The 24,790-nt window shown below is 40.0% G+C and overlaps 1 protein-coding gene across 2 annotated transcripts; it reads right to left on the minus strand.

The window, feature by feature from the left end:
• Positions 1–841: 841 nt before the first annotated feature.
• On the minus strand, positions 842–24,098 carry mrps5 (mitochondrial ribosomal protein S5). 2 transcript variants are annotated; one of them, XM_051425543.1, is made up of 13 exons: positions 23,984–24,098; positions 23,074–23,226; positions 21,209–21,334; positions 20,233–20,346; positions 19,557–19,676; positions 16,314–16,348; positions 6,015–6,105; positions 5,837–5,932; positions 5,480–5,526; positions 4,611–4,668; positions 2,239–2,301; positions 1,682–1,818; positions 842–1,493 (listed from the first exon to the last, which is right to left on the minus strand). In XM_051425543.1, the coding sequence occupies exons 1-13, from the start codon at positions 24,030–24,032 to the stop codon at positions 1,269–1,271; spliced, it is 1,314 nt and encodes a 437-aa protein (XP_051281503.1). In that variant the 5' UTR covers positions 24,033–24,098; the 3' UTR covers positions 842–1,268. The 2 variants fall into 2 exon arrangements, with proteins under 2 accessions (XP_051281503.1, XP_051281513.1); XM_051425553.1 differs by lacking the exon at positions 5,837–5,932.
• Between the last annotated feature and the right edge of the window lie 692 nt (positions 24,099–24,790).

Genomic DNA, 24,790 nt, shown 5'->3' on the forward strand with positions numbered 1-24,790 from the left:
TGTGATGAGATTACTTTTGTGAGAGAAAAACTTTTCAGTCTGCCTTTAAGTCTAATCAACACGTGAAAAACAAAATGTTTACATGTGGCACTTTCTGCTCACTCTATGCAGAGCGTCCAGGGAATGTAATAAAAGAGCTTCAACAGAGCACATGTTGGGAGAGGAATCCTTACTCTGTGGCTCTTCCTGAGGTTTCTTCCATTCTTCCCGGTTAGAAGTTTGTTTTCAGGACAGAGGCTGTACAGATTGTAGATCACCTTGAGGCAAATTCTCATTTGTGATTTTGGGCTGCAAATTAAAATTTGTCTTGACCACATTGTCCTGTGTCCCTTAGCATACTAAACAAATAAAAATAAATACATAAATAAAGTGGTAAAGAAATCTGTTGGTGTAATAATTACTGATATTGATTTATTTTATATATTATCTGTAACACATCCATGACTGAAGTGGGAAAACTTCACTGGGAAAAGTCATTTTGTTCTTGATTGTGGCTGCTTTCTACAGTGGTTAACAATCTTGATCCCAATACAATTAGGTTAAAACCCTACATTTAAATAAAATCAGGCTAATCAGATTTTCCTTAGCCTCCCAAGTCCCCTAGAATTTTTTAATTCCAGTCATTCAGTTCTTTGTTCGTACAGAGAATCAGTAGCTCAGTGTGAAGGACACCTGGCTGGGGACAGTCGCCTTTGATGAATAAAGCTGCATTATGTTGATCAAACTTTTACCCGTTCTGTTATGGAGGAAGGACAAGACATCTCTTCTCTCAGAGATCATTAGTTTACAGAAACAACACGCATTATTTAATGCTTCACAGACAGAAAGGTCCATACCACAGTGTTTTTACAGATCTGTACTTTATTTCATTAGCAGACATTTTGCAACAATTCCACACAAATGAAGAAGCAGATTTTTTTTACAGTTAGAAAAGGAAACATTGACATCTAGGATGTTCATATTTCAATATTGTTTGTGTGTCAATATTGGCCTATTAGGAGTATCTGAAGTATTCTGCTTTGAAATGAAACCCTTTTATTTGAGTAACATGTAATTCTTATCCTCGGTTGACAGAACACATAACAATCCTCTGAATTTGGAAATAACTAACAAAAACTGATATAATGCTTGAGAAAAAAATGTTCTTATTCCACACACATTTTCAGCTTTTCTTATCAAAACCAAACGTCAGACACAGCATCTGACACTCCTGGCCTCTATCAGTCCAATCATGTTTCTTGTGGGCAGATCCAGTCACCACTCCCACGCTACCAGATAGTGCGTTTGACTCCTGCCCAGACTGAGGATTTGCCTCCCTGTGCGGCTCGTACGTCGTCATAGTGCAGCCTCGTGTTGGGGATATCGTCCTCAGGTTCTGGTTCAGGTTGTGTCCCGTCTTTAGGACTCGCCACCACCACGGGCAGCAGGCCTCGTTGCGGCTGAAACTCGACAACATGGAGCTGCTTCTTGTTGGCCAGCATGTGGTGTGTTTCCTGCAGAGTGAAAGGAGAAAGACAGGCGAGGAAGAAGAGAGGAAGATGTTTCTGATGCTTTGAACTCAGCAGGACAACTTTTAGCTTCTGCTGATAGTTTTGTTGTTCTTGACTTTTCACTCAGAGAATAAAAGTAGCAGTTAAATATAACTTCTGAAACGTCTCACAGTTTACCGATATGACCTTACCTGGCTGGCTAACCCAGTGAAGAGGGCCCTGGTGATGTTGAGGAGATTTTTAGAGCCTTCTACTTTGCAGTACATGTCCTGTATGCCTATCAGCCTGCATATAGTGATGACCGCCCGGTGGCAGTGCAGACCATAACCTGACAACACAGAGTACAAAAATACATTACTAATAAAAGAATATTTACTTCAAAGTACATTCTTATTTTCCCTATAATTTGTACCAAATTACATGTTTTGTTCCAGGAAGCTTCTTGGAAATGATTTGGAAAATAATTTCTGTACAGTTTCTTACCTTTTTTTATTTATATTTTAAAATAACTATTTTTTGTGTGTTATATTTTATGCACCACTGCACCAAGACGAATTCCTCTTATGTGTAAAAACCTACCTGGCAATAAATCTGATTCTGAAAAATACCTGTAAAACTATAACTATACTTCTATTGTCTCACAGTGTTTATCATCATTATAGCCCCAGCCATATTGAGTAAAAACTCCCTCAACACAAATATCAACCTTTATCCTACCGACTAACTGCTTAACGAATTGAGATGTTACCTTTGTTTTGTTTCTTCATGCGGAGCGTTGTCCTCTTGAACTTTGACTCCATGTCATGATAAACTGTTGGAGAAATAACAACAACAACTGAATTACACTCGCTGGATGTAGACCAGGGAAAGAGAGAACAAACTGATACAAAATTGATACATAATAAACAGACAAAATGATTCCAAAAAGTCTAATTACTTTCGCATGTTTTGTGCCACTTCCAAGTGAAGGCGCTTGTGTTTTGTTATGCATCTTTTCTCCTGTCCTCCCTCAGGTCTTGTGTTTCTCTACCTGCCCACCAGATGTCCTGATGCCAGCCAGTGTCTCCTGCTCACTGGAGCAGCTGTGGTTAATAAGTTATTCAGACAAACGGCCCCTCAGTGGGAGCTGTGTGTTGCTGAACGAGGCCCCGAGAACACTGTGCAACTCTATGACTTGAGGCTAAAATCTTGTGTCACATTACTCTTGATTCACCTCACTGGCTGCCGTCCCTGCATCCTCTTACTTCCAGTTGGAATTTAATGCACTTAATGAATTAGGTTTTGTACTTGGATGCAGCAACAGTGGAAGAAGTTATGGATGGGAAGAATAAAACGAAAGAGAAATGATGAGAAGCAGTAAAATAAGCAGAACATTTGGTGCTCAGAGGACACATCCTGCTGGGTGAAGAAATCTAAAATGCTAAACTAAATGTCACACACGCGCCACACACGCGCCACACACACACGCCACACACGCCACACACACACACCCACACCAGAGGGAGCTGAACATTTGCTGTGGCTGCAGGAGGTCCAGGTTCATTTGGAAGAGAGTGTGTGTGTCTTTTGTGTGATGTGTGACTCACAGATCCTAACAGCCACACACATCTGCCACATTCAAATTTATTCAAATTCACTTTGTGTTGTTCATTTAATTCTACTGAACAGCAGTGAAGCCACATGTGTATTCACATGGTAACCTAGACTGGGGAGAGTGGGGACGCTGGTTCCAATAAACAATTCTCCAACTTAAACCTGCAGCCTCCCCCAATGTGACAAAATGAATCATCTGGTGGACTTAATCCCAGATCTGGATTGACACCAAAAAAACCTGAGTGATTACTGGCCTGCAGGAAACCCGACCCACAGGATTTCAACTTTTTCAGAAATCTCTCGGACTGTCAACCAAACAGATGGGTTTGGAAAATCCAGCAACTTCACTGGCTTGACCGAGCGAGCGGCTAAAGGTGACAGAGGAACGATGACGAAAATGATCTAGAAGCTATCTGACAAAGAAGTAAACAAACGACCAATCACAATGACGGTGCAGACAGGTTGCAGATGGTCGCACGGTGAGAGCTGGCATGTTTCTACAAACTTGCCAAAATTAAACACACCGCAGTTTTGACTTCTCGTCTGGTGTCGGGCCAAAGCAGGAACTTTCTCCTCTGGTGGGCGCGGCGGAGGCTGATGACTCACACACATTAATCTTTCTGGCTTTGCACTCCGGCAGCGGCAGACGCAGCCAAATTGCGTTTTACAACAAGAAAGTACAAGCAGTGCATTTTGACTCTGATAATTTTTTTTCTTCCACAAATCTATTTTCGACATTATGTCGCTCGTATGATTACAAGCAGGTGAGACCAAGTGCAGAACAAGAGGGGAGAGGAAAGAGGGAATGGGGGAAGAAGAGCACGAGGAGGTGGAGGAAATGATGAGAGATGAAGGAGAGGAGGAGGAAGGGAAAATAAGAAAAAAAGTAGGAGGTGGAGAGAGAGGTAGAAGGGGGATGCTTGAAGCTATTATGCACCTGGACATTCCACCTTCAGCTTTTTATTAAAAAACTGATATTTTCTTATGTACTTAATAAAAAGTTAAAAGGTGCAAGACTTCGTACGTAAAAATTAAAGATAAACGGGTGAAGATGTTTCCAAGGTGCGTTTTGGTAATAAACATCCCATCAATGAAGTTAGAACTGTTTGGCTTGGCATTATGGTGTTGAGAAAATGGATTAAATAATCTGTAGGTTAAATAAATTCAATTTTGGGGTTTCTGGGTCAAATTTGGATGAACTCAAGGGGGTATGGCGCCACGCTTTGTCCACAACTGCGATCTTCTCCAAGGCACATAGTTAGTCGTATTTAGAAGCTGAAATCATTTCAATTTGAGGCCATTGCGTAAGTGTATAGGACTGTTACACTACGCACAAGAGTCCAATGTTTCCATGTTCAGTAATGTTGAGGATATTGTTGACAGAAAACAGTGAAACAAGCAGAAATACTTTTGAAAGCAGTTGCTTTCTTCCTGCTTTGCAACTCTATGAAGGAGAGAACAAAAGAAGGAAGGATGTGGATGAACAGTCAAAGGAGGAAAAGTAAAAAGAAGGGAACAATCACTTACTGGTGTGGTCGTTGTATCGTTCTATGTAGTACAAGTAGTGGATAGCTTTGTTCTTTGCCTGCAGACAACAGTTAACAAAAAAACAAACACAGAAACAGCAAGTTGGCATTTTGCTATTATAATTCATTTCAGTGGGTAAGTGGTGCCTGCTGTAGCTGCACACAAATTATATCAGTATTAGTCATATTATTAAAGCCTTTAATGATAAATAAGAAAACATACTGAATTACAGAAGGTCTGGGGTGCCATCTTTTAAGTTTACTGTGTGAGTTCTCTGAGGTACCAGCCAGGACTGAATCACATCCAAGCAAATATTTTACATTCCAATTTTGTGGCAATGATCGAAATCCAAATATGCCATTACTTTAATATTTTTTTATTACACAAATCTAAAAGGGAGCATGTATCAGTTAATCAATGTACATTGTAATTCAATTACTTCTGTGTTGGTCTTTACTATAAAAGCTTACGGCGCTTTTATATCATTTAAATTATACCAGCACACTCAATCTCCACTGAAGCCCAGAATACAAATAACGTTTCTATAATGCACCTGAATAAATCACATCACGATTGGTCCACATTTATCATTTTATGAATCTCAAGACCAACACGAAAATAACTAGATTGCTATGTACAGTGATTAACTGATTGTTCTCTCTCAGACCCTCTGACAAAAATATCTCATCTTAAGGTTCTTTTAGCAAAGTCTAAATGCTGTTTCCACTCTGATAATGAAACTACTTAATTAATTTTATCTAAATTTAAAATACAAAACGACACTTAACAACATTGGAAATGCCACAAATTGGGAAATAATAACACAAAAACTGACTTAATGGTTATTTTACTTGGAATAAAGGTCTTACCTTCCTCAGAGCTGTGATTCTGTCTACTGCTTTACCCAACGCAAAGCCTGTTGGAAAGAAGGGAGTCGGATTTAAAACATCTCTAAGAGAAGAGTGAAGAACACTGTCGGAGCTCGGTGTGTCAGAGAAGTTTAAGAAAAGTTCATGGTGTTATTTGTTAGGGATGCTGCCAATTAAACCCAGATTTGATTGTTTCAGATGTTGTTAAATTAGTGTTACTAATGAAGAGCCTACATAAATACTGTAATATGAGGACATTTGAATCAACGCAGCATCAACAGACTCTGTAATGAGAGGTTGAAGGCAGGTGAATCTCAGGAGTCTTTTAAGAGTTTCCATAACATTTTTATCACTCACTTCTGAAGAGCTTGAAAGCTGTCAAAACCATTTCCTGCAGTTCTCCACATCCACTGCGGCTGCAGTTACTATTCAACTCTTGCAAAAACTCTGAAACTGTCAAAATCATTTTCCAATCATGTGTTTAAAGTTGTTCCCAGAGTCCTGATCTAGGTTTAATTTCCAGAGAATGTCCAACCTGCGGCTCCGTTGCCGTTTCCCACAGCGACCAGACAGCTGATGGACCTTTTCCTGCCCTCCTTGGCCGTCATGTTGAACACGCTCTTCACCTGCAAAACAAACACCAAACTTATCAAGTTCTGCTTGGCCATCATGTTAAACACACACAGTATCATTACGAGGGCGGCACAATTTATCGAAATATTATCAAAATCGCAATATGGCAAAGTGCAATATGCAACTCCCAGAAGTGATATGTGAATCACTGTGTGAAGAGCTGTAATGTTTTGATCAAAGTAAAATGTGTGACAAAACAGCATTATGATGAATACCGTAATCATGCAGTAACCAGTACCCTGGTCTACAAATTATCAGTCTACCATAAATTTCACATCATGATTCTAATATTCTTTTGTAGAAAATTATGCAAAAATGTTAATTCCCACATAATCATGAATTGTTTTATCCGTCAAAAAAATCACAATATGATGCTTTTACCATATTGTGCTGCCCTAATCATTACCACGGCACGTTGTTCTTCACAATGCTCTTACAGAACTAACGTCATGACAGTCTGAGTTAACTGTAATTCAGACATCCACCTAGGCTTTGTTTAAAGTTGTCAAAAATGTACTGACGACATGAGCACCAAAAATATTATGTGAAAGGTTATTCTCTCAGTTTGTTCAACACAACTATCAAACATAATATGCAGCAGAAATAAGGTTCATGCTACCCAAAGTGAGAACAAGTACAATTGACAACAGTCAGAGCCATGGACAACGTTGTGTGTGCATATTGTTCAAGAGAATACTGAAGATCGGTTCAGAATCTTTTTAAAAACAGTATCTGCAAAAATTTAAGGAACCATAACTGAATTGTGTTTGTGTGTGTAAACTTAGAAATGAAATGTAAACCTGGGTGACAATAAAAATCCCCCTCATGCAGAGAATGTGAATTGGAAATAAAATAATTTAATGCCAACTTTAGACATTTCTATTCCAGACAAATACTGATATATGCGATTGTTTGTGATTATTTAAATCTCCGTGCTACCCTCTTGCTACCACATAAATATTTCTCTAGAAGACACAACACAACTTATTTTGGCTCATAATTTAGATGACATGTAATAATAATCATGTATTCTTCTAAATTTTACATACAATAAAGTTGCTGAACATAAAGAAAGAAGTGTGTGTGTCGTCAACTTTCATCGATCTTCTCACACACACACACACACACACACACACACACACACACACACACACACACACACACACACACACACACACACACACACACACACACACACACACACACACACACACACACACACACACACACACACACACACACACACACACACACACACACACACACACACACACACACACACACACACACACACACAGCGTCCCGACCTCTCTTGTGCAGCCACATAAGCTTATCAACTATCTGCAATATGACTTTTATAACGCCAGGGGGCAGCAGTGGTACAGCACAGGGAGGAGGAAAGAGCGGAGGATGAGAGTTCGAGGGGAGGTAAGATGTTAGAAAAAGGAGGAAAGGTGAGGTAGGAGTCAAGGAGAGAGATAGAGAGAGTGGGGGGGTGAAGGAGGAGATACAAAGGTGAAAAAGAACAGGGCAGGTCAGAGAAGACAGAAGGAAAAGAAGAGGACACTGATGTGGAGAGAGAAGAAGGCAGGTGAGAGGAGGAGAGAAAGGGAGGTGGAAAACTGACTTTGGCAAGGGGGAAGGGATGGAGGGGAGAGAAGAGGAAAGCAAAAGAGAAGAAGGGTGGAGGGAGAGGGAAATGAGAGGAAAGGAAAGGAAAAGCAGCTTTATTGCCTCTTTAGACATGAAATGTTTGAGATGGGTAAATGATTAAGAGGATGATAAAGGAAGAAATAAGATAAGGGGAAAAAACAAGGAAAAGCAGAGAAGAAAAAGAAGAGGAAAAAGCAGAGTGGCTGTAAAAGGTCTCTGTGGCAAACAATGTGTGTGTGTTTGATTGAGGACACACAAAGTATGGATGTACGTGTGTGTGAGAGAGAAAATATATGATGAAAAACAGTCAGAGTTTTGTACTGTAGAGGGGAATGAGAATTGCAGAACATTGCTATGATGAATAAAACTAGCCAGTTGTACTTATCAACTAATTAAGTGGAGTTAATTAAGATAATTAGAGCACTAATTAGATTCTTAGATTTCTTATGACATCATTTTCTTCACCTAATGTGTTATGAATAAAAACCTGTAGTAGTTTCAGCCTTTTAAGAATATTGAGCTACTTTATCACTTATATTTAAAGCTGCATTAACATGATAGCAAACTGTTGCCTTAGCGTTTATTTCAAGTCATGTTTCTTATCTGATGAATGCCAGTATTTACTCTCCTTTTAGCTCTGATTTGGTCTCCAACACCTCCTGAGGGAAATATTTGACTCTTTAGCCGCTAAAGTGCTTCACAAGTGAGACCTTTCCCATTACACAAAGTCCTTTGATCCATTGTTCATATAAAAATATAGATTAGTGCAGCTTTAAGTACAAATTAGCTAATTCATCTGCAATTTAAAGTTGCAGGGAATGAGTTCATTAGTTTTAAATATTGATAACAAGACAATATTTAAAATAAGAAAACAAAGGGAGTCAATAATAATAATAAGAAAAGATACTAAAGCAAACATGACTGTTATTACTTGGGAGTTTTTAAAACCAGTGTGTAGGATTTAGAGGCATCTAGTGCCCTCACCCTTTCGGTTCCAAGTGTTTAGTAGAGACTATGTTGGCCGTGAAACCTGCAAAAGGCCCTGCCTAGAGCCATTGTTGGATTTCTCCATTTTGGGGCTAGTGTAGAAACATGGCAGTTAAACATGGCGGACTCCATGGAAGAGGGCCCGCTCCTTTCGTAGATAATAACAGCTGATTCTAAAAGGTAATAAAAACACAATAATTCTTATTTTCAGTTGATTATACACAAATAAAAATATACCCATGGATATTATATTCCATATTATTCTGCCAATAGATCCTAAATGTTAGGGTTTAGGGTTTCACACTGGACATTTAAAGATCCTGCTGCTCCTGTGTGTGAGTGTGTGTGAAAGAGAGGGAGAAAGAAAAAATAAGTAAGAGAAAAATAAAAACAGACAGATGTAGAATAGCAAAGAGATTGTGAGAGAAAACAAAACAATAAGTTAACGAGGGAAGAGTGAATTTGACAGAAACTGAGCAAAAGCAGACAGAGCGAGACAATTTGAATTAAAAATCCTATTATACACGTACTAAACGGTTCAACAACTCAGCACATACATGTCATGCTGACAATAAAACCAAGTGCAAAGCTAAACCTCCATCATCTCCCCACAGCAATACTGCAAAAGCCAATTTATGGCCAAGTGGCCAATTAAGTTGAGAGAAATTTACTAGAACTTATCTGTCTTCAAAAAACCTGAAACCGTGACTTCCACAGAAACACCACAGAAATAAAAGTGCTAATGTCTGATCTTGTAAACAAACAGCACACCTCACCCTGAATCAGATCCAGGTGTGGTATGTGTCTGTCTGTATCTATTGCCTCATATTTCTTTCTATGGGTAGCGTGTGCACTGTGCAGGGACCACAAGCAGCCTGTCGGGGACTTATCTGGGCCAAAAAAACAAACACAACACCTCAACGCTTTCATCCCCGCCAGAAAGCGTAAGTCACAGAACAGTGTTGAATTTCAGCTGAGGGAACTTCAAAGTCAAGATCTGCCTTCAGCTTCACGAGTTATGTAACATACATTTCAGTAAAGGATTTATAATTTGGCTGCAGGGCCACAGCGGAAGGATTGGGGTCAGGGTAGCAGCAAACACCAAAACACAACCCTCCAGGGGAGGGACGGACGGACACACAGAAACACACACACGGACACACACACACACACACACACACAGACACACACATACACACACAGAGAGCCCTAATACTTCCACATGCTTGACTCATTTTCTTACCTTTTTCTACCTTAAACATGCACAGGAAGTACAGACAGTAAAGAAGTAGAGGTGTTTTTGTAGCTCAATGCAAAATACTACATAAAATACAAAACACACAAACACACACACACACACACTGTGACTGGAGGTCTTAAGGGAGGGGGCCGCAATATAACCTTGCTTGCTGTCAAGTGTAGTTGAGGATAAGGAAGCTCTCTGCAAAGATCCAGACCAGATGGGATTCTCAAACACTGTTTTTGTAAATCAGAAGTCGGTGTGACTTGTAGCTACTTACAGCCAGTTTCTAGTGTGTGTGTGTGTGTGTGTGTGTGTGTGTGTGTGTGTGTGTGTGTGTGAAGAGTGAATGTCTCCAGCGATGTTCGGCTTTTGGCTTTGCATTCGTCATTTTAGGTGACGATGCAGCAGTTTTGGCGGGCCGTTAGCAGCAGAGCAGATGGGCTGAGTTTTCTCTCCACCGGATGAGCGACAGCATGGCGGTGGGAGGATGCTTCTAGCTTGCTCTCACTTCTGTTTCATGTCTTATTTTCTCAAACTGTTGCTGCATGTCTCCCCTCTTTGTATCCGTCTGTATGCTGCAGTGCAGGGGAGGAGTTTTCACCGCATGGAAGCAGAAGGTGCTGTGAGAGTACAAACCTCCGCCAACGTTAAACACTTCCCTGACTTTCGTTTGCATTTGAGTCGATGTCTTGACTCTTCACACTGAATAGTGTCAAGAGTTTATTTATTCCTGCACAACTGAAAACATTTCTTCCATATGGAGGAGAAATTATTTTTGGATAATTAATCTATGACTACACAGATTATATCCATTTTATTTGTATTTGTTCGGTGTTTCCTTAGCTTGTGCAGTAGGATTTACAGACCCTGTATTCTGGGTGTGTGATGCAACTCCAACTGACAATCTCACTGAGCAACACTGCTTATACCCTTCCTCTTGTGTGAAAGGTTTTTCTGATACATCCTGACGTAAATATAACTGATTCTCTTTCTTTTTGCCAAGTCTGTAAAGAAAACATACAATGTGAGGAAATTATCACTATCTCCAAACAGGCAACCCTTTATGAATGTCTCATGATCAGTATTGTTGCTAAATGACTGACCACGAACACAATTATCTCACTTAAATATACTGTAGGGTCTTTGGTGTGTAACACTGTGCCTCTGCTCCCTGTTCCAAATGTTATAGTTCATAAAAGTAATAGTTTATGTTGATGTAAGCAGGGGCGTTCTTTATTACAGCCAAGGCAGTGAGGAAACCCGTTTATAATTGGCATAATTGTTGGTATTTTACTGACACTCCTGTAAATTCAGCTTAATTGTCGGGCATGTGATCGCAATTTGTTTTTGGCACCTGTGATGAGTTAAAGGCTAGATGGGCAAACCTGAAACAAGTGGATGTGGAATTCCATCTAAATGTAGCATAAATTTTAACCAAATTTACAGAAAAAAAAGATGAATGATTCAGTTTGCATCCACTACCACTATGTGAATACTGAAATTTAACAGCCTTGAGGTAACGGCTGTTTTTTCATCTCTCCAGTGGAGCCAAAATGTGTGTCTTCATTGCACTTTGTTGCATTTTGTTTTTATCTTTACACCAAATCTTTTAGCTAGGAATAAAAATATTCTCGCTTTGGTTAAAAATCGATAATAACCTAAGGGATGAAATCTCAGACCCACCACCAAAAGTCTGTCCAGAAATCCCGCTGATTGCAAACTTCCAATGAAACTCTAATAAAAGCAAAACGTTAATATTATGTTTGATTCACTGTAAGATAAGAAGTCACAATATGATTTCTGAAAACTTTGAATTGTTTTAAAATGATGTTACAGAGACCTCTGACCTGCTGTCATTGTAGATCATTCCGAAGAAGAGATGTGTGTTGGTATAAACGACATGACCAACTGATGTCTAAAGGCCAGGACACACCAACCCGACAGCCGACCGTCGCCAGTAAAGCAGTCGGACTGATAAGTCGGCTCCCGTCTCCTCGAGTCGGTCAAAAAAGTGCCTCGGAACACACCAAACCGACGCCGACTGGAGCGTACGTTCTGCGCGAGGCATAATACGTCCCCATAACAGCAGGCGGCGCTAATCTGTGTTGTTGCCCAAAACCAATGAAAACCGGAAATGACGGATCACTCTAGACCTAGTAAACACAGAGCACGCTGTCGTCAGTCATTGTTTTCATCAGAGAGTGTTGATAGAAGTCAACAAGGTTGTTATTGTCATTACTCACTGAACGGAAAATACGATGGTTAATAACAGCAAGATACTGGTGTTGGCGTAGTACGTTTACCATCGTCACTTCCGGTTTTCTCGTGCAGTCACTGATTCGCTAGTCAAGGGTTAGCACTCCCCCAATTAGATTGGTCATTGAGGCCGACAGCGACTGGCCGATTCTACATATCGAATTGGCCGAAATGATCGCCGACGCCGACTCCGACTGATGACGGCACGGGACACACCGAACTGACTCGAGTCACCGAACTCGCCCGACTGTCCGACGGCGTCCGACGGCCGATAATCGGGTTGGTGGCCTTAAAGGACATTATGAACACTGAGCATAAAAACAATAAGTGTGTTGGCTCAGGAATGTATTAATCATGCAAATGAGTTGGAAGCGTATGTGTGTGCTTGTGTAAGTAAATAAGAGAAAACAAGACAAAATAAATGTAACTGATGTGAATTTGTCTTTTACACACGGTGTATGATCTATGTGTGAAGAGATAATGAGATAAAAGTATCTTACAACAGAACTCACACACAAAAATCGGATTGGATTTCTCACATTTAATTGAAACCGCTGAGTTTGTTGGCAATTTAGAGCCAATTTAAGTGAATATTCACGGTTTGTGAGAAATTAGCTCCTCTAGTAATTTCAACAGCTCCACGTTGCTTTTATTAAAAACATCTTAATTGGAAACTAAAATGTGTATTACTAGTCTGCAATTTTATATCTCAGTCAATGCGTCCACATCTACGAACCACCATCAAAACAAATATAAGTAACGCTTTTAACTAATTAATAATCAAGTGGCTTTAAAGCCCTTTATGAGAATTTCACAGATATTAAGTTCTGTGCAAGCTTTGTTCAGCTCCACATGGCGGTTAAAATCCAACATTTAATCCAATTGAAAGTTTTCGCTAAGCTGCCATCACGCAGCCCGCTGTTTACTTTCAACAAAACTTTCAAGGTTGTTGACTTCAGGGACAGAGAGAGAAAAAAAAAAGAGAGAGACAAAAACCCCTGTTCTGACACCGACAACGCTCCATCTCTGTTAATGAAATCGCTGAGTCCTGTCCAAGTAGCTGCTGTACCTGGAGAGAGGCCATGAACATCACTTTTCTCTCTGTCGCTCTAACTCTCCTCTCATTCTCTTTTCTTTACTGTTACCTCTGCTCTCTGTCATCCCTCGCTCTCTTTTTCATCTCTCTAAAGGTCCAACTGATTGCACTTCTTACTGAGACTGTGCCAGAGACCTGCTTTTTTTTTTTTTTGTAGCTGTAGTTTGTAATGTTATTGAATTGAACTATACATTATGGTGCATCTTTCTCATTTGCTGTTTCTGTGTTCTACTCGTGCATGTCCTCACACACCTCCACCTTACCCTGCATTAATTAGTTTTTTTTTGACTCGTTGGGGACACATAAAGTCGTATACACAAAATGTAAATATTTTTACCTTTACCTGTGTTAGCAAACACTTGCGTGTTCACACAACCTGCATGCAAAGAGCAACATGAACTTTTATTTGGAGTCGTATTTCTGCCACACGTCAGGCTCTATTTACTTCATTTACTTCCACAAACTCCAACGGCATCAGACACATGCAGAGGAAAACACAATGAGCCAATGTGGTATCTCTGTTGATGCCTCAACCCTGACATGCAGTTACATTTTTGAGGACTATGGCCGTAGCCCCTTAACACAACTGCTGCAGGAAACAACGCTGAAGAGAGCAGCAGCTTTATTGTTGGAAACCTCATTGAATGACGTCGGATTGGATTGGATTTTAATTTATCAAATCAACTGGACTGGGAGATTTTGACAATGCGGATTCAGATTCTGTGGCTGGCTCTCCTCCAAACCTTTTTTTTCTTTTTGTTTTAATCTGTTTTTGGCCTTACTACTGAAACACGCATTGCCTATGACAGAAATAGCCTAAACTCAGAAATTGTTCCACAAATAGTGATACTTTAGAATAATAACTAACCATAAGTATTTATTACAGTAAACTGAAAATCATTAGAGTAGAGTATACAGGAGTCCATATGTTTTAAATATATTTAAATATGTATTCCAATGATTTAACAAATCAATCAAATAACACCTTGTATCAGTCTTGCTCTACTGCTTATACCGTTCTCTTCTCTCTTTACTCTGTCTCTCTCTCCTTCCAACTTCTTAACTCAATCTCACAACTTTTCTTGCTCCTCCTGCTCTCTCTACCCACCCTCCCTCCCTCCCCCTCCTCCTCCGGCTGCTGCTGCTGGATGCGTTCACTAATGGCATGCCGGCATCATCGTCCTTGGGAGCCTTTTATTCCAGTAAGCCTTTTCATTTCATTAGGCCTGAATTTATAGTGACACACACACACACACACACCCAAATGTACATACACCCACACACTCACACCCACACGCACAGGATATATTTATAGAGGGAGATGGCACCGTAAAAGTGTCCGTCAGTTTCCAGGGGGAAGCCTAATGTCTGTGACACCACTCTTAATTATGCAAGCAGGAGGGCTGGGGAAGACTATCAATGTGACACACACAAACAAACAAACAAACAAACAAACAAACAAACACACACACACACACACACACACACACACACACACACACAGGCAAACACACAGACACACACACACGCAAACACACACACACACGCACACACGCAAACACACACACACACACACACACAGTGTGCGTATGTATACTGTGTGACAGAGAGTCTATGTACAGAATGTGTTTGACTAAAATTTGGGAATGTGTACCCCAGTGCAAGTTAATGTGTTTGTGCGTGCGTGTAAATGAAGTAGGCCTGTCCATACAGATTATCTCTTCTCACGCACACATGTGCACACACGCAGACACACACGCTAGAGCATTTAGGGCCAGCAGCCTGTGGGTTTAATCATGATGTGGGCTCAACTGGACTGGACAGTTGCTGCTTCAGCTACTCGCCAACAGTGTTTTAGGTTGTTGCACCATGATAACGCCCCTTTCAGCAGAGCTCTTCTATATTTTAGTTCAATCTAATGAGGTGAGTTCTCTGCCTTCAAAACAAGATCATCCTCAAAATGAAGGATCCCTAACTACCAAGGTCTAACATATTACCCTGCTGGAGCTCTGGATGAGCTGCTCGCTGTAGAAAATGTTTTTTGTCAACACAGCTTTAGGGTTGATTACTTTTTTTTTTTTTTGCTTTTTATCAAATACAGATGCAAATGTGACTTTAGAAATGACACTATTTGGCCTCAGGAAGCACCAAAAATACATGTCAACTGAATATTTTATATTAAGCATCTTATCTCCCCACACTGCAGCTGCAAAATGACAAAATTTCAAGCTCAACTGCAGCTATCCTTGCTCAGCGAATTTGCCTCCAACACCATCCATGTGTACACACTACACTGAACTTTCCACTATTTTGAGTTTCTTGAAAACAGTTTCACCCCTCTGAGGGTTTCTGCATCATTATTCTGTACAGTCTGATATAGCTAGAGCAGTGACTGGTCCGTACACTGCTTGCTACTGGGCAGCATATTATATTCTCAGTTATCTGACGAGAACCCCCCACCCAGAATTTAGCAGAAATGGAATATGATATTAATAGGTGTTTTCATTTGTGTACAATCACCTGAAAATAAATCTAAAACTATGTTTTGGGTGAGTTTCACGGCCACCTTAGTTTCTCCTACATGCTTGGAAAGGGAAGGTGAGGCAAGGGGGTTGCAATCTGCAACTTCACCGCTAGATGCCACTAAATCCTACACACTGGTCTTTAAGCAGTTTTCATTGTAGCCAATGTCTAAAACGTTTTTGTGTGATACTTGGGAAAAACACCGACTGGTAAATGTTTTCCAAGGCTATTTGACAGGAAATGTAACTGACATTATGAGTTATGAGGAAATTAATTACAATGAATGAATACGTAAATAGAAAAGTAAATTAAATAAATCTAAATAAAACCTGTGATGTGAGGAATAATGAGATTTATTAAAAACAGCTGCTGATAATTCAAGCTTCTGTGTTCTTGTATCTCAATTTATGATCCGTTTAGTGAGCAGAAAGAGAGACACTCACCTCAATGACACGTGAATCAAAGTCCTTATAGATTTCTGTGGAGAGAGGAGTAAAGAGAGGAAGATGCTTAGATTTAAAAAGAAAAGAAAAGCTTTCACACAGACACATTTGGGCAGAGGCATGCGCACACACACACACACACTTTAAACAGATTAAACCAGGCTCCTGCTAGTGTAACAAATACCCAGAAGCCCTTGCAGCAATGTAACGAGTTGACACTTTTCATTGTCAGTGACCTCTGAAGGATGTTACTCTCCCAACAGCAGCCTGTTCACTTCTAAGCAATTAACAACAAACAAAGGAGAGCTGACTCAAAGGCTCAGAGCAGAAAACAAACACACACGCACACACAGCTCTCAACTGGGACATTAGCTCACCATCTGTAAGAAACTAAACCCGACCGGAGACGAGCAACCTAGTTACAGCTCTCTGAACATCACATTCACCAGGCCTACTGTGTATTTATGTGTGAGTGAGAGCGACAGTGTGTGTGTGTGTGTGTGTGTGTTGAAGGAAGTGTTTGTACATGTAGGAGAGAGAGCGCTAGTGTATTTCACGGTGTGAGAGCTTGTTAGCACAACAACAAGAGAAAGGAAATATCAAGAGGAAATAAAAGAAAAAGACACAGCAAGAGGGGGGAGGAAGAAGCAAGAAAATCTGCTTTGCAACGACGGAGTCTCGTTCTTCATCAAACAGAAGTTTGAGGTAAGAGGGCTAAACTCAATTCTGACAGCAAAGGCCAAGGCTGGGAACAGGAGGCTAGCAGCTTCAGTGAATCAGGTGAATGTGAACCTGCTGTGTTCCTCTGGGTTTGTAATGAAGTGTTGATTAGGCTGCAGATGCACCTTCAGAGACTGTACACAACATTACATTCAACCTTCAACCTAAAGTCCTAATGTAAACCCTCCTGCTCCACAAGGAAGAAACTGATGATCTTGGGTCTTCATCTTCTGAATACTACTCAAACTTGACCATTTATATGGCTACACTAAAAGCTCAAAGAATTAATTAGTGGGTCTTTATTGTCTCCGAAAGGTTATTTGTTGTACAGCTGGCAGTCAATTAAAAAACTAAAATCTTAAACATAAAAACAGGAAGAAGACAAGATATAATGGCATGTAATAGAAGGAAAACACACGTGTAACTAACGGTATTAATAATGGCTGTATTCTATTTAGGTTTGCCAGGGACCAAGTGTTGTGCATTCAGCTAAATGGAGTGGAATCATTATTATTACTGTTATTAAAATTATAAAATATATTTAGTGTATACTTAAATAAATATGAACTGATTTCTAAACTGTGTGAATACACAGACAATATTCCAGTTGGGAAACAACCAGGAAACAAGAAGTAGCTTTATTTTGGTCTTGAGTTGCTGCTGCCTTTATTCAGTGACAAACTGTAACCTACACTGTACATTTACTGGATGATTGACAACTTCACTGCTCTCTTTCCCTCTGTACTGCTCGCTCTTTCTCTCCGTTTCTCTCACTACGCACACAAAAAGAAGCTGCTACTCTTATAACATATGAAGGAATGGTGTTCTAGATACGTCTGTACTTCATCAACTGACCATGGCGTGCCTTTGCTGTCTGCCATTTTTGAAGGAATAAATAAAATCGTGGTCGTCATTGATAGTAGCTTGACTGTTTTAAAATGATGGGCTTGTGCAGGATGTCCCGTGTTGCTAGACAATAAGTAGTCTACAGTGTTTAAGTATCAGCTCAGCTCACTTTGAAGCTCAAATGAGCTGATAAAAAAAGTACAAGGTACTGTACATAAAGGAAAACCAAAAACAAGAGAGTAGTCGAGTCGAGCCGTACCATATGGTGAAAAAGTGGCTTAATTTATAACGTGTCCTTTTCTGTATGCTGTACGTAACAGAGTGAAAATAAGCCGCTCAGAGCAGTGCCTATTCCCAGTTTTTATTCTGAAAGCCAGATGCATATTCCAGAAGCATTACTTCAAAATGTCCCTGAAAACCACATACTCAGTTTAGAAAAATCTGTTCACACAATTTATTAATGTATTCGCTTGGTTTACCAATCCATCCACAGCTAATATTTTTTCTACCATATGACCCCCGGGCTATACACAGATTTCCGCTATCATGGGTCAAAATGTTTGTTCAGACTTTTCCTTACTTCGTCTCTGCCTGCAGCTTAATTAATCTGAATGGTTAGATAGTTTAACAGTTCTTGGCAATAAATACAGAATATCAAAATACAATTGTAGTGAATGGCTCGTTAATGAACACCGTCTACAGACATGTAAGCAGCTCTGTAAGGCTGTACTTGAACTAAATGCTCGTACCACCTTGCTAACATGCTCATAATAATGATGCTAGTATGTTGATGTGTAGCAGGTATAATGTTTACCATGTTCACGGAGTTGTTTTAGCGAAACATTTGCTCATTAGAACTAAACTAAAGTACAGATCAGGCTGATGGGGTGTTGAAATTGTACTTTATGATGGAAATTTCATAGAAATCCATCCAATAGCTGTGAAGATCAGATTTCAGTCTGGACCAAGGTGGTGGACTGACCAACCGACTGACCACCTTTGTCATCCTTAGAGCCATATTTTAGAGGAACAGCATGGTCATTTAAGTCCAAGAACGGAGAAGGAAAAAGACAAGAGGGTGTGGGAGGAAAGAGATGAATAGAGGAGGCTGTGGAGAGGAGAATGGAGGATAGAACAAATAGCAAAAAATTAATTGTGAGACGGTGAGAGAAAGGCCGAGTGTAAAAGTGAAAGGAAATGGACAGAACTACAGAAGAGACAGAAGGCGAGAGACACATAAAACAGGCCAGAGTCGAGGAAGGGGGGGAGAAAAAGGGGAGGCAGTAGAACAAGAGAGAGAATAAAAAGTGTGAGAAGGAATAGAGTTCTGGGAGAGAAAGTCTGCCAGAGAAAAGAAGGAAAAAAAGACACATAGAAACCCATACAGCAAGAAAAGGGGAGAAACAGAGAGAGAAATGCCTTTCTAAATTAGGAAACCATCCCACTTGACACTTGTCACATTCTCATCTTCATCAGTCCTAATGGACCACCATACTGGTCTGTCTCACACACAGCCTATACCCCAAATCACTCCTCTACTACCTTCATCCATCTCTTTTTTTTCCCATTATTACAGTCAACTACAGCTGGAAGGATGGAATATCTTGATCGGGATCTAAAATTCCAGTGTTACAAACACACCATATTTACATGTCTCTACCCTGAATGAGTGTTTACCTCCATTTGGTCCAGGGTCAGGGGGGCCCAGGCTGACGCCCCCCCACGAGTTTCCCGTCCATCCTCTTTCTCTCTTTACCCTCGTCCTCTTCTTCTTTTCCCACTCATCCCTCTGGCGCACTGCAGACACAACCAACAAATTTGTCACTGAAGCCCTGAGAACTGACTTCAAAGAGCACAACATGATAAACATCAAAGGTGCCATTTGTCACTGTCAAATTAACTTTGCGATTCCTGTTAACAAATGAGATTACCGTGGAGACAAACTGGCAGCTTCTATCTCACACCGGTGGTGGTGGGTTTCTCAAAATTAAAGGCCCCCTGCAGAGTTGACCTCTCATAGTGCTAGGGAGCTGTTTTTATACGAGTGGGACCCGTTTTGTAAATTCCTGCCAATGACTTCACACTATTCTACTGATCAAGATATGCTGCAATGCACTAGCAAAGGCAGGAAAGAAGAAGACATTTCCTCTTCACTCATGACAGCAGTGATATAATTTAATCACAATTTGGGTATAATCAAATGAATGAGAGTGAATGTGTGTTCATACAGGTCTGTAGTGTTATGGTAGCAGTACGTGCACTGGCATGCGATTAATCATTTATGTTCATTTCGTATGTCTGCAGGTCCAGGAACTGTGTGTCTGTATATATGCAATGCAGTCTGCCTCTGTACCTGTTTCAGCCTGCAACACCTGCTGCTCAGTCTCCCCCCTACGTCCCTGGGACTGCAGATTCCCATTCTTTATCACCGGAATATTCAGCCCAGGCCACAGAAAACCGCCACGACCTGTGGGTTAAAGACACAGAACAAGGGTGAATATGAATAAGAAAGAAACGATCAGGGAAATAGAGAACATGAGAGAGGAAGACTTAAAGGGCTGATTCTGATTTAAACAACACAGCAAGAAATGAACAGAGATAGTACATAAACAAATAGGTTGATACTCTATCACAGATGCATTTGAGTTTAGGGTGTCTACAGGTTTCATTTAAGAGTTTAAAACTGCTTTCTGGAAATGACTTTTTGCCTAAATTGAGTCTCACAAGTCCAAGTTTACTGTACTAGTCTTAAAAACCTCAACTGCGAATGGACATAGATGAACTGGAAGCTAAAAGTGCAATATATGATTCATTTAATTCAAGTTCAATTACTTAAGACTTTTCCACCACCACAGACAGAGACGTAGGGAATCAAAAGAGTGATAAATTCGATACATTTAGTTAAAGTGGAAGCAAAGGAGAGAAGAGACGGGTTGACAAGACTGTGACATAGACACCAAGACTAAATGTAGACTGATAGTTCCTCTTAAAAGAAAAGTGAAAACAGGAAAAGGAGGACAGGCATGAGTGAATGAAGGGTAATTCCTCTCCATAGTAGAACGGTGTAATAAATAAATCAACATTAACAATTGAGTATTCTAGTGTGTTGCATGCATCAGCACAGCAGCACACAACTCAACAGAGAAGAAGGACCAGTTTTAGCACTTGTTACCACGAAAAATAATGACAATCACATTTTAAATTGTAAAAGGTATGAAAAAGTTCAATAGAAGAGATTTTCTAAGTCAAGACAAACATCTGCAGAGGCTAAAGGAAAGACAGACGGCTCACAGACACAAAATGTCAGAGACAGACACATAATGTCTCACCTTCACCGATGTTCTGTCCTCTGTTCAAGTCCGTCTTCTGTTTGCGTTTGGATCGCTTTCCTCTGCCCTTCCTGCCTCCAGCACCCGATTCTGCCAACACACCTTTCCACAACTCGTTAGCAGTCACTGTAAACACACACACACACACACGAAGAAACAAACATAACATCAATAAATCACAGTCATGTTATTCTAATTACTGTAGAGCTTCAACAATCAATCAAATAGTTAAAACCAAAAAAAAAGAAGAGAAACATTTTTTTCCTTGATTTTGTGTAAACCATTAAAAGTAATAAAGCATGCCAACATCTGATAGTTCCAGATTCTCAAATGTGTGAATTTGCAGCTTTTCTGGCCTCACGTTACAGTAAATGTATTTTTTTTGAGTTGAGCTTTGGATTTCTGGTTGGATAAAACAGGACCTGTAAAGATGTCACTTTGTTCTCTATGATACTGTCAATGTCGTTTTTCACCGAATAATTGACTAAAATAATCAATAGATAAATTGACAGGGAAAATAACTGACATAAATTACTTGAGACCAATGCCACATGACTGGCAGCAGCTTCTATACTGTAAATTACCATTGACTAGTTCTCTTAAGACCACTTCCTTTCTTCCCTGACTGAAAAGCCAAAATGCTGCCAACAGTGCAGATTTACAACTTGACAGTGTGTCCTCATTTTTCACCTGAATCCATTTTCTCACCTGCTGCACCTTCACAGCTGTGAGTTTAGCTCCACTCTACAATTGAAGAAGACTATGAATGTAATTTATCAGGAGTAATGCAGCTGCATTTAAGCGACACGCTAAAGCCAGCTGTTCTGAGGATGTATGGACTCTGGGGGCTCTAACGGCCAGGAATAAAGACGTCCGACAGGTGACATATGGGATTTCCTAGGGACACTAATTAAAATACAATAAACTCTTAATGTTTGCAAAAACCTGGCACCTAAAGTGGATATACAGTAGAGCCAGTTAGGGACCTGCAGTATATCCACAGATTTAGGACCCATCGGAAAACGCTTCACACAGTGAAAAAACTGGACGATAACAGTACACAGTCAGAATAAATATTATATGTAAGACTTCTTGGAGAAATACGAACCCAGATACTGAGTCACTGAGTGTTTGAGAGAAAGAGAGGATGTATGACAGCTCCTTATACGGACCTTTAAAAGACTGCCATCAAACTGAAATGCTGTCCAAACAAGCTCTGCTAACATGAACCTGCATCTGCTGACGGGAAAATCAACTCCAACATACAATACAGGGCCAAAAGAATGTGGACACCTTGACATTACAACCATGTGTGATTGCTGAACATCTTATCTCAAAACCATTATAAGCAACCCTAGACCAAAAGAACAAATAAGTACGAGGACGGAGGCGTCAGACATACTTTTGGCTACATAGTGTATTTATTATGGTCAGAAAAAGCAAGAGTGAACATTTAAAAAAGGAGAAGAGTTTGGTATGTCTGTTCTGGGCTACTGTAGAAGCCGGTTAAACGTGGCGGCCTCCACGGAAGGCGACCTGCATCATCAGTAGATGGGCTCATTTTAAAGTAGCGAAAAGACGACGCTAAGGACTCCTGGTAAACAATGCATTTCCCAAAATGTAGACATTTTTGTTGTAAGGTGCTGTCTCGTTGGATTAACTTGAAGCAATCCAAGTAACAACAACAACACCATTTTGTAGCCACAACAACTTGAAGCAATAAATGATCACTTACTATGTAAATCAAGCTTACAGGTGCTTTTATAAATCAAAATAAAATAAAATACACTTTGGGCTGTAGCTGACAAATTATGACGGAACTGTTCCAACGAGGGGTTTTTGTAAATAATCCTTTATGTGCTTACACTTGTTGAAGAAGCTGCCATGCCTGGTTTGCTGCCATGTTGTTGCAGGGTAGAGTGGAAGTGCAGGGTTTCTTTGGAAAGAGGCAGCTGAGGCTCTTCTCACCAACTGGGATGCCTGAACTGCTCCCCCTATGGTACGGAGCGGTGCTGCACCTGAAAAAGAAAGACGTCCACCAAAGGGAAGAGAATTGCATTACAACTGCATTATGTAGTGACATAACAACAAAGTTTAACATACAAAGACACAGCTATGAACAACACACACACAGAAAACACTAAACATTAGGAAGGACAATTAACTGAACTTAAAAATTATAAATGAAAGGGTTGTACTATTACATCCCTCAATTCGTCTACCCATTATCAAACTACAGAAGCAGAAAGCAGTGAGGAAAGTAAAGCCCGAAAGCCTTGTTACTGAAATAAAGGGGTATCCAGATTACATAAGCATGGTGTAAGTGTGCCGAATTAAAGAATATATTCAACCATTGCATAACCAAGTTGAAGTTATTTTATCAGGGCCGTCTACATTTACTAACAAGCAAGGCGACATTAAATTGAAACTATTTTGAATGAAGTTTGGTGTGGAGGGGAAATACAACCATAGCATTTCAAGGCTACTTTGGGGATAACTTCTATTTACCACAAACAAGAGCGAACTATTCATCACCAACACTAACATGTCCACAGTTTATGACATTATGTGCTTACATTATACCAACAGTTCAACGACCAGAGAGCACTGACACACGCGACGAACACGCAACCTGAAGTGACTGTTTGAGCCCTGCAGCAGCAGCAGTGTCTCACAGTGGCTCACTGCTAAACGTTCATAGAGTCCACATACTCCGACGGATACACTGAACGGGTTTACCGACGCTGCGGATGATAAGAAAGAAAAATAACTCACCTCCGATTGTGATGCGGAGGGCACAGGACATCCGAAGGGACGCCGCCATGTTGGAATTATGAAGGGTCCTTCAGAGGATGACAAGGCGTCTGAGCTATGCCTGTTGAATAATAGGAGTATTATCTAGGTCTTGTGTTTTCTTTTTTTTTATGATGTCGGGTATTATTTTTTTTATTATTGTTAGTAGTTGTAGTAGTACCAAAAAAATATTATATGGTATAAAATATCATATAATATAAAATTATATGATAAAATAGATATAAACTAAACGTTCTGAGCATGTCTCTAAAAAGTAATAAGTTCAACAACATAAAATAAAATTATAGAGTTCATAGCAACATAAAAACTTAAAATGGCACACATATACAGAAATGTTTTATTTTGTAAAAAAAAAAACTAAATTCAATGGATGAATTTTTTGAATAAACAGAATCTGTGATGTCAATTTTATGGTGAAGCCCTTTGATCTGGTGAGTATAAAGAAGAAACTAGAATAGAATAGATGAGTAAAAACACCTTTGAGTCCTGACCTTCTTCCTATGCTTATTTTCTCATATCACCCCCCATCTTCATTCATTTTCTCTTCCTCAATCTCATTTCCTGTTAAACAACACATAATATTACCTCCTGTTCCTTAAAGCTGTTGGCACTATCTTATATGGATGAGGATCAATGACACACACACACACACACACACACACACACACACACACACACACACACACACACACATCTTTTCACCTCTGTATTTCTGCTGCATTTACTGTTTCAGTTTGACTCTATTGGTTAGATTTGATTATACTAATT

Source organism: Dicentrarchus labrax, unplaced genomic scaffold (genome assembly GCF_905237075.1).
Source record: "Dicentrarchus labrax unplaced genomic scaffold, dlabrax2021, whole genome shotgun sequence".
In the NCBI taxonomy this organism is placed as follows: Eukaryota; Metazoa; Chordata; class Actinopteri; family Moronidae; genus Dicentrarchus; species Dicentrarchus labrax.